This window comes from Mastacembelus armatus, chromosome 11, assembly GCF_900324485.2.
Source record: "Mastacembelus armatus chromosome 11, fMasArm1.2, whole genome shotgun sequence".
Classification (NCBI taxonomy): Eukaryota; Metazoa; Chordata; class Actinopteri; order Synbranchiformes; family Mastacembelidae; genus Mastacembelus; species Mastacembelus armatus.
In genome coordinates, this window is record NC_046643.1 from 9,514,744 (window position 1) to 9,530,883 (window position 16,140).

Below are 16,140 nucleotides of genomic sequence, written 5' to 3' on the forward strand. Positions count from 1 at the left end.
CGGCACAATGTTGCCTTTGCAATGTAACGAGGGAGTCTTAAAGCATGAATCCAGGCACAAGGCCAGATCTGATTAGAGTTTAACTTGGTCTGTTTATAATGAAGCCAAAATACAGAGAGAGACAGAGGAGTGCAGATAAAATTATAGTAAAGCCACACGTCACTTGTAAAAAACAAATTTATACAACTTATCAGTAAAAACAGACATTAACTCATTATTTTATTTTTAATTGTGCATTGCTGTTTGAATTTACAATTTTATGCTTTCATGTATATCTTTCATATTTAATACACATTAAACACACTAAACTAATGCTTTATCTCTTTCCTCCACTCAGAACATGACAGATTGTCTGCTGGTGCTATGGTGGCTGTCTATATCGTGAGTAGAACCTTTAATTCTAACATTTTGTTGAATGACAATCATCACGTAATAACTTCTAATCCATATAAATTGTATAAACATGGTTTGGTAATTTAGTATTACTGACAGAATAAGTGCTTTCCAATTATGGCTTTTCTTGTTTAAAAAAACCTGCAAATTTACTGTATATTTTTGTTCCATTTATGATTTCTGTAATTCAGTTTATGAGGACCGTACTTAGGAAAACACTGTGATTTGTTTTAGAAGTACAATAAAAATAAAAATGTGAGGAAGGTGATAATATTGTTTATAATGTTGAAGATGTGGATTATGATGAGTTTGAAACACTATTACTAAATCCTTATTAGACTTCAACTTAGAAATGTTTGATTTCTATCCATTTTCTGAAGTCTAGCTAATTTTCCATCTTGCGTCTAAACTTTAATTATGATTTTAGTCTACCTCCAAAATCTTTCACCCTTATACCTCTTCCTCCTAATAAATCTACTTTACTTCTTTTATTTATACTGGAATTTTCCAAAATTTCATGTAAGGTACCATGAGCAACAGTGATTCACTTTGACTCAGTTGTCACTTTAATATACAACTAACTAACTTACCTATGGCACACACACACACACACACACACACACACACACACACACACATACAGAATGTGTGTTTGCAGCAGTAATCAGGCTTAAATGATGCATTAAGCACTTCATTATACAGGTGAAGCATCACTGTGCATTAACTGTCTATTTTAATTTTATTAGCTGACACGTTTATTGAAGTATCTCTCTGTGTGTTTGGCTACTTAACACTGCCTCACCTCAGGGACATGAGTCATGTCATGTGTTTCCACATGAGTATCTTGTATATGTTTATATATGTGTGTGAACATGCACTAGCCACTAAAGTGATACATGTATAGGATTCACAGCAGTCAGCCTTATAGCACATGATGACTTTGCTTTGTCCTAATGATATAACAGCTGTCTTTACTGAAGGACCTGCAAAGGAGTCTCAGTGCTTGACTTTTGGTGTGTGCTCCTATGGTATGGCACTGTTAGTAATGGGATTGACCTAGATTGGGGTTTAGTTGCATCTGTTTCACCTGTGTGTGTGATTTATTGCTGTTTGCTAGAGGTGCCTTGTAAGTGCACAAGGCTTGCAATAGAAAAAAACCTTGGGTGTAATCCCATTTATGGATTTAGAGAAGAGAGTTTGGATTTGCAGTGTAGGATTTTCTGATCACGGTGATTATGGTTTTGATTTCTTGCAGCAGAATCTTGAAATGTTCATTTTCAAAATAGCTATATATAACTGTGTAAGAATTCATCCATTAATAACTGTTGACTTCATTCTCTATAAGATACCATACTGTAAGCTAGTGGTGTCACGTTTATGATTTTGTAAAAATAACCATCACCATCAGCACTATCACCATCAGAAACACCACTGCCTTTACTTTGGTGTAATTGACATGTTCTTTAACCAAAAACACTGCTCTGCTTTCTCTACATGCATTTCAAGCTGCTTTTAAAATTACCAGGGTATGCTTCACTGAACTACCACATGAAGGCGCTGTTGTAAAACTGATAAGTCCAACGTTTCTTTTGTAGTCGTTGAGTTTTGACAAACTTATCGCATTGGCCTACCTTCGCCATCGGGTGGCGCTAAACACTAATGTCTCAGAACTGCCAGCTGTGAGCTTGCTGTAAATGCAGAAGCTGCATCTCCTGAAGCAATAATAATAATAATAATAATAATCATTATAATATCTACCTATTGCATATTGTATTACTAAAACAGGATCAGTGATGAAATTGTGGTTTTTCATTGTCACAGGTTTTTTAAATGGGAGCACCATCGCCTGAGTTATTATTTAGCCCTTGTTCTATTTGTGCCCACATAAATACTGAGCCACCACTTTATTAAAACAGTGACAATACAAAGAAAACGTATCTCTATAGGGACATGCACATAAAAGTTCGCTTTATGATGATGCCACAGTCTCCACACAGAGAAACTCCCTCACTGGCGCTTTGACCACAGTTGCGTTGAGAGTGATTGATGTCTCTGACCATTGCGCGCTGAGGAGAGATGATCATTGAATCCAGCGCCATAATAATGGCATCGCTGACAGGAAGTCTCGGTCTCTCACGGTCGTCCCTGGCTAATACTTGAACTGCACCTGTGGGCTTCATCTTTCTCTTGTCATCTACACACGCAACAGAATCTCCAGACTCACGGGTGCGCGCTTCACGTGCACACTCCATCGACTAGAGATCGCATTGTGCTGAGTTGACCGGATTGCTGCTGGTTTATAGAGGTCCAGCGCCTTAAATGGGGGCATCTCGCACATTTGACCAACTTGTACCGTCTCTTCAGTAACTTTGATGGGGACTTCGACATTAAGCGAGGAAAATGCCTGTGATGAAAGGATTATTAGCACCGCAGAACACGTTTCTGGACACTATAGCCACACGGTTTGATGGCACTCGTAAGTTTGCTTTTTTTGTAACAGTTGCATTTATATAGTAGCTGTAATAACCTATAGTTTTCGGCAGGTTGGGTTCATTCATTTTTCTAAGGAAATTGTCAAGGCAGACTCCAGCCTATTTTCAGTCCAACATCCTAAAACCTGCAAAAAAATCTCATCGATAACATTGGGATGTCAACACGGATTGCTCTCTTGCATTTTGGGTTGAGAATGGCCTGTCAGTTTAAGGTGGGATCGAGGCACGGTGATTCCCAGGCCCTTTTATTTTCCCTGAAATAGATAGTAACTTCAAGGTAACTCAGAATTGTTTACGCTCGTTGTGAGAGCGCTGTGTTGAGGCTGTCGCTGTCCGCGGTTCTGAAACCTCCGCCTCTGAAAGCTCAGCACCGCGGACAGCGACAGCCTCAACACAGGCACAAAGGGCGCGCACACGGGCTCCCCGCTACTCACCACGCGTTTGGACGACTTGCGCACAAGTTAGAGACTGGATTATATGTTTATGTTTGTGCAGAGAAACTTTTTAAAGTTGTCTACATGTCGTTTTTCGTTTTTTGTCTCTGCGGATACAATGCGTTTTTCCTCCCGCTGTTGTGAAACCAGCGGTCGCATTTATCAAAATTAATTTGTCGGAGGATGTTTCACAGTAAATATTTTCCCAGACTGAAGCACGAACAGGCATTTATAAATGGAAACTTTTTTTAGAACTCAATGCCACTTATTTGCCTTTTCATGTTGAACATGTTCTACTTACTCAAACGATTTCGGGAAATCATTTACTCTGTCCGGGCAGCACAGGGGCATGGTGGTTAGCACTGTTACCTCCCACAGTCCAAAAACATGTATGTCAGGTTGATTGGTGACTCTAAATTGCCCATAGGAGTGAGTGTGAGTGTGTGAGGTTGTTTGTCTCTATGTGGCCCTGTGATGGACTGGTGACCTGTCCAGGGTGTACCCCTGTCTTTCACCCAAAGAGAGCTGGGATAGGCTCCAGCAGATCCCTGGGACCCTAAATAGGAATAAGCAGGTATAGATGATGTATGGATGGATTTACTGTCTGTTTTTTCTGCAAACTTCAGTTCCTCTTTAGTTTTTTAAGTTAGACCCTCTTTATTGTTTGTTTAGGCACTTAGGCATTTTTGCAGAGATTTGGTTTGCTGTGAAGCTGTGCTATATCCTGTCTTTGCTCACTGATTCAAATAGGAACTATGGTATCCATGTCTGAAAGTATTACAGCTATATAAAACACACTTTACCTCTATAACTCTAACTGAATCTCTGTTCAGCCTGAGCTAATACTTAGCAACTATTTTTCAAATTAAAAAATGACTTGTCTTAAACCTAATGGTAACAATGCGTCATGCCCTCTGTGGATGAATCTAACCCAAACTCATTATCTGACCCCACTTATGTCCCACACTACATTTTACAGCGTGTTCATACCACTCACAGAAAGACAATAATAGCCACAAACATTCATCCTTATTTCATTCCCCATACCTGCAGGTGGAGCACCACTGCATGAGTAAGAGCAGGCTATATATCCTGGCGCAACAAACACTCAGTCTCCTGGCCAGGAGCTCTCCTCTCACATAAATGAATAGGAGCGGTACTGTACCTAGTAGAAGTGGTTTGTCAAGGCCAAGAGAATGAACAGCTGTCCTTGAACTGGTGAGGTAGAGGAAATTAATGTTGGATTTGAACTGTAAGACTGGAGGCAGCAGAGCTTGAAGGCACAAATTGGGTGTGTTTGTTTGGCCAAGAGCAAATATAAGTGAAGTGCTGGATCCGCTCCTGCGTGATCCCCTTTGACATCACCCATAGCCTGGGTGGGTAAGATAGAGCTGAAAACAATGTATGATAAATGGCTGCTAGTGAAGGGAGGCAAGTCTTTAACTTGATCTGACTCAGAGAAAAACTTTTATACACTTACCGGTGGCCTTTAAAATGGAGTAAACTTTTTGAGTGTTCCCAGAGACAGATATTTGCAGTTCAGACCCAGGGTTATTTCAATACATTGAGGTATCATGGTTACAGAGGTGGCTAATAACTGGAAACTTTCAGGTTCAATACCATTACCAACTGGGAGCAGACACAGAAAGCCTGCCTGCTCCACTTAATGAGCTCAGATGTGGGTAGATATAAATGTTTAAGGCTTTATATAATTGACATTCCACATATATTTTCCTATAGCATGATATGAGGCAAGCTGCTGTTCGTTTTGAACCAAATCAGCTCAGTTCACGCCATTTCAAAAGAACAGCAGTGTTTGTGGGTTGAATGTTTTGTTGACTGACTGGATGGCAGACACAAACACCACCGATCACTGGCCTGAGTTCAGTGTGTTCCTGTTTGCCTGTACTGCAACTAAAATAACAGAATCTCTAGCTCTGCACTGTGAAGACTGTGTGAGAGTGCTGTGACACCTTGTGTCATCACTACAACGGTAAATCATACAGGTGACTATAATCTTACCACTTGTCCATCACTGGAGCTGTGTTTACTAGTGTGTTGCTCATTAGACTCACACATTGTCACTTAGGTATCACAGTGCTATAGCAGTAAAAAATCATGTTTTTACTCTTTAATTTTATTAATATGAAATACTCGATAAAGTAAAGTATAAATTCCATAGTAGTTTCACAAAAAGACCTAAAACAAACCCTGGGGCTCACAAATATATATTTCCTCATTTTAAGTGGTCACAAGCTGAAAAGTTTGAGAACCACTGTACTGCACTACAGTAATTTGAAGAACATCTTACATCTGGTGTCTGAACTGTAGAACATAATTGATCATGTCACTGAAATGTAGTTAAGAACCACCATTACAGAACATAGTCATTTAGTGACTCTGAACTAAAGTTATTGCTGCAGCCTCAACACTACGACAGTGTGCTTGCTGACATGACTTTCTGTCAACCAGTGATGACCTTCACAGGGGAGATGGAGACTATACTGGGCTGTTCTTCTGCCAATTAAATAGGAGGTCTGGTGGTACACCTGGAGCAGAGGGCTGTGTGAAGTCTCTGAGTTTGTGCTGCACGCTTCCCGTCCTGCACCATTCTTTTAGGTTGCTATTTTCTAGCTCTCAGCGCACACGGGTTCCACCTCCACTAGGCAGGTAATTACTGCCACGATCACTGACACCAAGACTTTGAACAGCTGTGTGTTAGGTTGGTACAAGGCGGTGGTGGTTATGTTTAGGTCTGTATTTAAAGAGAGGGAGAGGGAGGATGAGAAAGAGATAGATATGATCTATATTAGTAAAGTGAGATGAAGACACAGAGGAGGAAGAAAGCAAAAAGAAAAAGGAAAGTGCAGCATTTAAGCCCTTTAGTGGACTAACAGCCACCTGGTTTCAGACTAGTATAAGCTTAGTTTTAATTTAGGGTTAGGGCAAGAGTTAGGTTGGAGTGATGGTTAAGGTTAGGGTAAGTCTCCAGGAATATGAATCCCCAGTAAGAATGACAACAGACTGTCTGTGTGTGTGTGTTCAACTGTCTCTGTCTCTGAACATAAGTGTGGCTAAGCAGAAGTTTCCTCTCCACTGATTAACTTTCTTTAAATGTGCTACATCTAATCAAGCTGTTAAAAAGTGGCTCTGGGATCCCACATTGTGATTACCATTTGCTACCAGGTGAATGTTCACACTCTTCACAGTATTGCACACAGAACATCCCATCACAATCAGCTCCTACTGTCTCAGTGAAGCCAGAGGATATAGTGTTGCTTCCACGATGGTCTCGTCAGCAACCTTATGACCCACAGTAAGACCCAGGGAGCTAATTACTGAGTTTGAAAGACCACAAACCACATGCTGACGCACATACTGTATGTTTTAACAAGGTTTTTTAAAGCATATATAACGTTGACTATTTGATAACATATGTAATACAGTGCCAAATAAGGCAGCAAGTTTTTAATTCCACGTAATAGATGCTTAGTAGATTGTTAATTTACAGTGTGATTATGCTAACACGTGAAGAGGCAGGTCTGATGTTATCCTCAGTCAGAGAATGACTCTGAAGGAATTAATGAGTGCAGTTATGAGACTGTGAGAGAGTAATCAATCATCATTGACTGTAGTGCTGCAGGGTGCAGAGGGGCTCTTACTTACTGGCGGTGGATTGGCACTGCTGTTCCCATTCTCTCCAAAGCCCACTTAATATCGAGATGTTTTATTTGGGGGTAAAAATAAACACAAAGATGGTGTTTTGCTCATAGACTATAGAGGATCTCTTTTTCATGAAATCATGTCAAAGCACACACCTAGAGTGCACGGTAACACCATAAAATAGCACAGCAAAATGTATCCCTGTGAAGCAGGTGATGCTGAAAGTTTAATAATATAGTGACTAATTGCAGGGCTACTCAACAAGCTGTAATCATTCACATATTATCACCTTTAAAGTTGAAATAGCAAACAGTTGATCAGATGGCGACTTAAGACCGAAGCGAAGTTGTATGATACTACAGGGCAGGAAATTAAAGGCAAAATCAAGCAACATGTTTCTCCAGCTAGTTGTTAACCTTGTCTGTTTGCCAATTGCTTCTTTGTTGTGCACAGTTTTTGTTTTTGCTGAAAATAGCTGGCTGCTGTTCTGCTGTAAAAAAAACAATTATGCACACAAAATAGTCCGTTTCCCACAACATCATCAGTTGTGTGTCCTGTTAAAAGTAACATCTACCCACTCACTGGCTGTAAACAAGCATAGCTAAAGGCACTGGTGTTTTGAATTGATAGCAGTCCAGCACTATCCACTGCTTCAACAAGGCTTTGACAAAGTATGCTGCTAAAATGACAGCCACCATCATCAGTAAAGCCTTTGCAGGAAAATAGTGTCCTTGCAGTAAGGTCACTAGGGTTGATTATTATTGTGCACTTAAAAGGGTGGTGAGTACCCCTGTTCTGGGACGTCCCTGTTACTGTGGACGTTCTGCCTTATTAAATCGCCTAATTGGCATCTCTATTGAACTGTCCAAAATGATAGACAAATGGGGTTTCACCAGCAGAAGTCTGGATCAAGTTTTGACTGAGTTAATCTTTCCACTGTGAAGACTGGTTTTTATGATCCAGGCCGGGAAGCTAGAATATGAGAGAGATTTTGAGGAGACAGAGAGGGACATAGACAATGGATGGTGAAGAAGATACTGACCGAGAGAGCTAGGGAAAGATGAGCATAGAGGCGGTCTGTCATATTACAGGAATGTAATGAGTGGTGTAATGTTTCAGTTGTTGAGAGCCTGGAGGACGGTATGATAAAGAGGCACAGAGGTGATTAAGACTGTGGATTTGGCTAATGGCTTTGTCTCTTCAGTTACAGTGTGAAAGGATTGCCACAGTTGGCGTGGCTGCGAGTCTGTGCATGTTTTCATGCTCGGAGTTCAATGCAAAAGACTCATGATCGATATGCATCCTTCAATTTGCACATGCATTTGGGCAAATCTCATAATCTTGTGTTGACTAGATTCAGTATCCATTGCTGACAAACTCCACAGTTGTAACCTTGGTTACCATGGTGTGTGTCAGTGGTAACCATGGCAACTCAGACTTTTTTGTGGTTATGTGACTGCTCTGTAGCAGTTTCTTAGAGGCCTGTATGAATGTTGTCAGAGAGGTGAGGAGGTTTTTTCCATCCATCTCCCCACTTCCCTGCCAATTTTTACCACACTCCATCCACATCTTTCATCATTCCACCTCTCACAGCTCCATCTTATTTAGTTTCAACTTCTCACATCACCCTCTCACCCTCAGCACCTTTTCCCGCCCTCATCTGTCTGCTTCGGTGTACAACTCAGCTTCCCCTTGTTTTCCCCTTACCTGTCCACATTCCCCTCATCTTTCACTTTCTTGCCTCCATTGCCATCCATCTCTCTCTCCCTCTCCCTGTTGGCTCTCCCTGTCGGTTCCTCCTTCCTTCTCTCTCCTCTTCCCTCCCTGTCTCTCTCCTCTCCCACTCTGTCCCCTTTGCTTTCTCATGCTTGCTCACCCCTCATCTGAGCTGTGCCTTAAATAGCTCTGGGGTTGCTCTGGGTGGTGGCATAGGCCTGTCAAGGAGCTGATGAATGTGCATACAAAACATTTGTGAGACTGTTTAAAAACCACAAATCTAGGACACACTAGTGTGTGGACAAGATACCCCATCCATTAGCACACACTTCTCTTCCCAACTATCACCCTTTGTTTAGGTGTGTGCTGAAAGAATGTACCTGATGGTGCACTTTATGCTTCTGCAGAGTTCCCTTGCATGCACCTAGTTACTGTAGTACTGACCTACTAAGAAAGTAGACTGCAACAGTTCCTCCAACCCAAAGGACAAAAGAGGATGTCTTTTGTCTGTTCTTTGGGTTGTCTCTGCATTTCAAAAGGACCAATAGGAGCATTTTCTGACCTAGTGCCCCTAGTGTAAAAGCACTATACATCTGAGCCCCCATGAATACAGATGGCTACTACAAAAATGTGATGCTGAACTGGGGCAGATTGATCTAGTTGCCTGTCTTTGCTTCTTAAAAAAAAAAACAGTCATTATTTGTGCAATGCAAGAGATCACTTGTCAGGACAACTGAAAAACATGTTTAAGTGTTTGACCAACAAATGCTGCCAGTTTCTTCACAGTTCTGTAAATTTTTCATGAGGTGTTGGGAAAAGGCACAAATATTACAACCACCAGAAAATACATCTTTAAATGAGGAAAGTCCTGTATTGTGACAGTGTTCTGATTACACGCAAAACTACATTTTATTAATAGCTCAAATACACTTTCATCAACAATTACCAGGCACATAAGTTGACTGTTACTGAATAAAAGGGCTCAGTAACCACCTCTCTCACTTTCTTCCTGCTCTGCCCTCCCTCTTTCTTTTGTTGTCTCCGTCTTTCCTCCCTCCCTCCCTCTCTCCCTCCCTCTCTTCTCGTGTCCCAGTGGAGTTTCTCCAGCAGCTGTCATGCAGTAGTGTGAGCATGAGGGGAGATGATCTATGGGCTTCCACACCAGAGCAATTAGCCAAAAGAAATTCAGAGTGCAGAGATACAGTTGAGACATGGGAGGTGATGAAGAGGTTAAGGCAGAGGAGAAAAGATCGAGAGTAAAAAAGAAAGAAACAAAATGACCAGACTAACAGGAGGGAAAGCAGTGAGATAAAATCTTTAAAGGACTCTGATATGAGGAGATGATTCAGATTTGTCTTAGCAGAAGTTCAAGGTGAAGAAATAACATAGTAATGGCAGATGACAGATGATCTCTTAGGGGTGGTGTGGACAAGGTCAGCATGTACATAAGTATATGAATTGATCGGGGGAAAAGAGAGATATAAGTTCCAAGGGTAGAGAGCAGATGAAAAGTAATTAGGTAGAGAGATCCAAATTTGGTAGGAAGGACATAAAGAACAGCTGGGAGGAGAGGAGAGATCCAAGATTGATAAGGGAGGCAGGGAATGGAAGGAGGGCTAGAGAAAGGACAGTGGGAGTGATGGAAAGAACAAGGACAAAACATTATAAGGTGCCAAGAAACATGCATTATGCAGGTGCATTAGCCAAGGAGCCAGGGAAGAAACTAGAGACATCAGCACAATAAGAGGGAGCGGTAATAACAATATAAAATAATGGTGGAGAAATGAAAGGATAAAGGAATTTGGTACAAAGGTAAACATAAAAAGACTAAATAATAGTAGCTGCCTCAAAAAGTATTGAGACCGGTTTACTTCTTACATGTTTAATGTGTTGCAGATTTAATTTTAAACTGACCAATCAAATCCACACACAGTAAATCTGTGAAGGTCCAGGCAGATAGACACAGGATGCAGAAAATAATTTTGAAAACAAAGGGGATTTATTCACCCTTAAAAATTATGAAAATACAAAAATAATCAATTACCTACTAAAGAACTCTAAAAGAGGTCAACAAAGGATAACTCAACTCAGGAAAAATATGAACCAAACAATCTTAACAGAGAGCAAACTAACAAACCAAAAATGACCTAACCTAAACTGACACAAAGGGGGACATATATACTGGATGGCCCAACCACTACATGACACACAGGGGGATAAACACAAGACAACTGCTAAATAATTTACAAATAAACTCTAAACAAACTAACTTAATTCCTATTAATGAAGAAACAAAGTTGACATAACAGATAATATTCCAAAGTAACTATATAAATCAAATTAAACATCTCCCTTATAGATCTCCCCCTTCTCCTGGGGCAGCCATTGGTATAGTCTAAATGAGGCAGAAAGTATTTCAATCTCCCCATGGTTTCCGTCCAATCTTTTACTCCAAATGGCCAATACCCCAGGATCTGCAGAACGGTAAGTAATTAATTCATGGGGTGGCCAAAGCTGAGGCCATCACAAAACCCTGATGACAAAGTAAAAACATGTTTTCAGACATTCTGACAAATTGGTTTAAAATTAGAAACTGAAATCTCTCATTAACGCATTAAGTATTCAGACTCTTAATTCAGCCCTTTAAAAGACCCTTGGCAGCTTTAAATCTTCTTGGTTAAGTGTCCAGATGATTTGCATCTGGATTCAGGCAGTTCCTCTTCTTCATGGTCGATCTTCTCAGGCTCTGTCAGATTGGATGGGAAGTGTTTGTGAACTGTCATCTTAAGGTCTCTCTTGTCCTGAAGTCACTCACTAGTGTTGTCTGGGTTGTGTGCTTCAGGTCATTGTTGGATTGAAAGGTGCACTGTCATTCCAGTCTCAGGTTGTGTGCACACTGGAGCATCCTTCATCTATTTGGACCATCCTCTCTGCCCCTGCCATAAAGAAGTACCCTGCGTGATGCTGCCACCACTATGCTGGGGAGGGATGGTATTAACCAAGTGATGAGCAGAGCCTGGTGTGCTTGGAGCTCAGCTCAGTGTTCAATTTTTTAGCCTTTTCCTCATGCTTTCAGAGTCCGACTTGGCAAATTCTAACAAGGCTGTCATGTAGTCTTTTACTCAAAGTGGCCTCTGATAGACATGGCTGTGTTTCCAGCAGATTCTCCTCTTACCTGCAGAGGACTTGTGACCACTGGGTTTTTGTCATCTTAAGACCCTTTTTTTGCCTGGTTAAACAATAGTGATGTTTTTAAAGCTTTCAACTTTATGTCATTACTTTGCTTGATTCATTTTTGTGGCCTGACTGACTGATGCAGAATAAACACCGACCACTGGAAATTCTCCCAGCTGGTGCAATGGTCACAGTAATCATCCATCCATCCATTTTCTATACCCGCTTATTTCTATCTAGGGTCACAGGGATCTGCTGGAGCCTATCCCAGCTCTCTCTGGGTGAAAGGCAGGGGTCCACCCTGGACAGGTCACCAGTCCATCACAGGGCCACATAGAGACAAACAACCTCACACACTCACACTCACTCCTATGGGCAATTTAGAGTCACCAATCAACCTGACATACATGTTTTTGGACTGTGGGAGGAAACCAGAGTACCTGGAGAAAACCCACACAAATACAGGGAGAACATGTAAACTACACACAGAAAGGCCCCTGACGGGTCACGAACCATTGACCTTCTTGCTGTGAGGCAATGGTGGAAACCACTCATCCACTGTGCTAATCTAATAAAATCTGTAATTATTCTCTAGAATAGTATATATAAATTTGATCATGAATTAAGGTTATCACTACTGTACAATAATCTGTAATATAGAAATATATATAGAGCACAGAGTAAGTCAGTGGAGTGTGTATAATACTAAAGAGCTTTCAGAGGATGACAACATCTTTTGGGTCCATGTTGGCAGTGTGTACATTTAATACATAAAAAAAATACAATATAAACATCCAGAATCACCATTCTCTGAAACAATGTACAACATATCTGTCAACTCTATCTAAGCAAAGTAATCTACTGTCAAACACAGTATAGTGTGTTTTTTTACTGTGAACAATAATTGTCTGTCAGCACCATCCCTTTGTGTTGTGGGAGCTGCAACCAGACAGGATGGGGGCCTTTGCTTGAGGTCCTGGGGAGGCCAGCAGTCCTGTCTCTTCCTTACCCCTAAGCCTGAGGGGCCTCATTTCTGACAGCTGGTCCCAGTCCTGAGACCCACGCTGACCATCTGTCTAGGAATTACTGCTGACGAGACATGTTCTCCTTGTGTGTGTGTGTTTTTTTTTTTCCTTTCATGAATGGGTATCACTGTCACTGAGTTTTCATCCACTAATGTTAACTGTGATTCCAAAAAAGACATCACGAAAAAGAAATCTGAAGAAATATGAGTGGCTCAGATGGGTTTTAAACACTTGGCCTGAGAAACCCAACTCACCTGGAAGACTAAGTTTTTGGATTTTTTTTTTCCAAATAAAGAAGTGGATAAGTACTTGTTTGGTGATGCTCTGTTCCCAGACATTAGCAAATACTTTCCCAAATATAAGCAACATAATTGATTAAGGTAATAATAATAATAATAATAATAATAATAAGGATTTAATAAACGAGAACTATCCTTTATTCATAATTTCATGGTTCTTTATCTCCTGTTCATTTTATCAAAGTTTCTTTGGGAGTGACAGCAAGCATGCAGAGGCAATTGTTGATTGCTGAATGGTATTATAGAAAGGAACATGTTGCTCATTCCTCTTGACGGACACATACATGGGGTTTGTTCTCTTGTTGTTTTTATTCCCAGTTCAAATCTAAAGTGGTTTCCTCCAACGAGGTCTGGCATTAGACATAAAACAATTAAACATGAGGTTTGGTGGAAAAAGGAATTGTTGATGCAGAAAATTGTTTTTTGTAATGAAATCAACTGAAACAAATTGCTATGCAGGTACAAGGTGCTGCTATGTCTCAAGCAACGATCATGAACTGGATCATGTTGCTTTGTCTGTTTCTATATATGAGTGGTCTATATGTGTGTGTGTGTGGCTTAATGTGTTCATCCTAGTGGGAACATAATATGTCTCAGACTTAATGCAGGTAATGATTTGTTAATGCTACATGTTTCTTTAAAGATGCAGTTGCGTGTTTGTGTAGTTTGAGAATCACATTTTATTTTGCAGCTTAGGGGGTTGTTTAAGCAGTTTTGAGCGCTTATCAAATTACAGCAAGGCGCACACACACACACACACACACACACACACACACACACACACACACACACACATTATAGAATCCGTCAAACCACAGCAGTCCACTGTCTTGTATAATGGGCATTGTACTGTAAACATTAGCTGTCTATCAGCACAGCTCAGCAACATTGTGGACAACACTGGCGCTGTGAGTGTTTGTTTGTGTGGATGGGTTTGTGTGTTTGTGTGCCATAATAAATGCATTCAGGTATAAACAGCTGGTTCACTTCAACTGGGTATTTAGGGCTAGACACAAATAGGCTAATTAACAGTGATGGACTTCAACACTATAATATGATTATTTTTTCTCTGTCATGTCTCTAGCATATTTCCCACAGCTCTCACACCCTCCTATCTTTTCTCTCACTCTTTTCTTTACCCATATTTCCCCATAACATATAACCTTTCTTTACTGGAACTCTCACTAAAAGGATTATGAATTCAGGGTCAGTTTATGACATTAGGGAATGAGTTTGAAGAGTCGCATCCCAATGCTCTTCAACATGCAGATAAATCCACCATGTAGTGAGATAAATGACCTTCATGTTGCAGCCCACACATGCTTTCATCTACCTGTGCTGAGGACCCGATCAGCCTTTTGTATGTGTGCGTTAGAAGTCACATTTTAGCCCTGGTGGCTAGCAGGCAGCAATTCATTTAATCACCCAGAGAGGTGCTCCTTGACCAGTCGGTTTTGCTTCCATTTTTATTATCTGAATCCTGACAAGTGGGCAGTGGGAGCTGGGAGTTTAAACAGTGGTCTCACAACCAGAGTGCACATTAATCTAGATGAGCTATTGTATATGATGCTGACAAAATCACTAAAGCTGCTCTTAGTATTTATAAGAACAGTGGATCAAATGACCATGAGAAATGTGAAAGGTGTCTTTCATAGTGTCCAATACATAGACACACACACCTGTCACCTGTGGTTTCAGCTTTATGGAGCATTTTATTAGCTTTCAGCTCATTGTTTTGGTTGTACAGCCCATAACTTTACTCTTTTGGTCCGTCAGCCTTGTCAGCAGTATTTGATATATGTGTCAATAGCAACGCTCTGCTAAGCCCACTGTATGGAACATGCTCAGCACCAAATGGCAGACTTGGAATTTAGCAACTAGCTAGTGAACATAGTAGTGTCATAAGTAGCTAAAGATTTATATTGCTCCTTGAGGAGCAATGATATAATGAATCATTCATAGCTTGGTCTATGGGGCGTTTGGCCTGCCTAGACCGGAAAAACATGCTAGATATTGTTTTTTCATGTCACTGCAGTCAATGTGAAGATATGTTTACTGCCTGTGGGGAAGTCAAACGGTGTATTTTATTTCTTTTAAGAGGAGTTGGGACTTGAGCTAAAATAGCTGCTCATTTTTTCTCTTAACTGTGTACAGGGACAGCCAAAAGACATCCAAGAGTTTCTGTATACTTGTATAAGCAGGAAGAATTGTGTAATTTAACGTCTATACAACTTCAAGAACAAAATCTTCATCTCAGCTCATTGTCCTTTTTCTCTTCCCCTCCTTTCACCTGCAGACAGCAACTTCATCCTGGCCAATGCTCAGGTGTCAAAAGGCTTTCCCATCGTCTACTGCTCAGATGGCTTCTGCGAGCTTACAGGCTTTTCCCGGGCGGAGGTCATGCAAAAGAGCTGTGCCTGTAAGTTTCTGTATGGGCCTGAGACCAGCGAAAGCATCATACTCAGCATTGACGATGCCTTGGAGGAGCGCAAAGAGTTTAAGGATGAGATTATGTTCTACAAAAAGACAGGTGAGGCTTGGAAAGTTAACGAAACAAAGAATTATCTTTTCAACTCTGAGATGGTTCAGTTGTTCCCATTGTTCTCCTCATTTATCATTTAATGCTGCTGCTCATGTCTATTCACATTACCATAAAACACAGAGTATGTGTCTTTTTCTGCCATTTACCAATTAAATGTTGAGACCAAGGCAAGTAGACAAGCACTGAAAGCCAGCCATTATGGAGAGCACAGACAGAGTGATTACCACGTGGTGTGACTGGAAATTCTCTGGCTTTTTGTGAATAAGCTCCATAGATAGAGCTTAAATTGGCATAGATAGGCCAATGGGGAGACGTAGTAATGGTTGAAGGAATGTGTGACTAATGTGGTTATTGGTCCATTCTCATTAAAAGGTTGTCTTTCAAAAAAAGCCACAAAAATCC

The 16,140-nt window shown here is 40.7% G+C and overlaps 1 protein-coding gene across 1 annotated transcript in view; it reads left to right on the forward strand.

Moving 5' to 3' along the window:
- The first annotated feature begins 2,793 nt into the window (after window positions 1-2,793).
- Window positions 2,794-16,140, forward strand: part of kcnh8 (potassium voltage-gated channel, subfamily H (eag-related), member 8) — a 41,471-nt gene continuing 28,124 nt past the window's right edge. Inside the window, exons 1-2 of the mRNA XM_026300182.1 lie at window positions 2,794-2,869; window positions 15,493-15,726. Coding sequence (XP_026155967.1) covers window positions 2,794-2,869; window positions 15,493-15,726 — 310 coding nt within the window. The remainder of the gene's footprint in view (window positions 2,870-15,492; window positions 15,727-16,140) is intronic.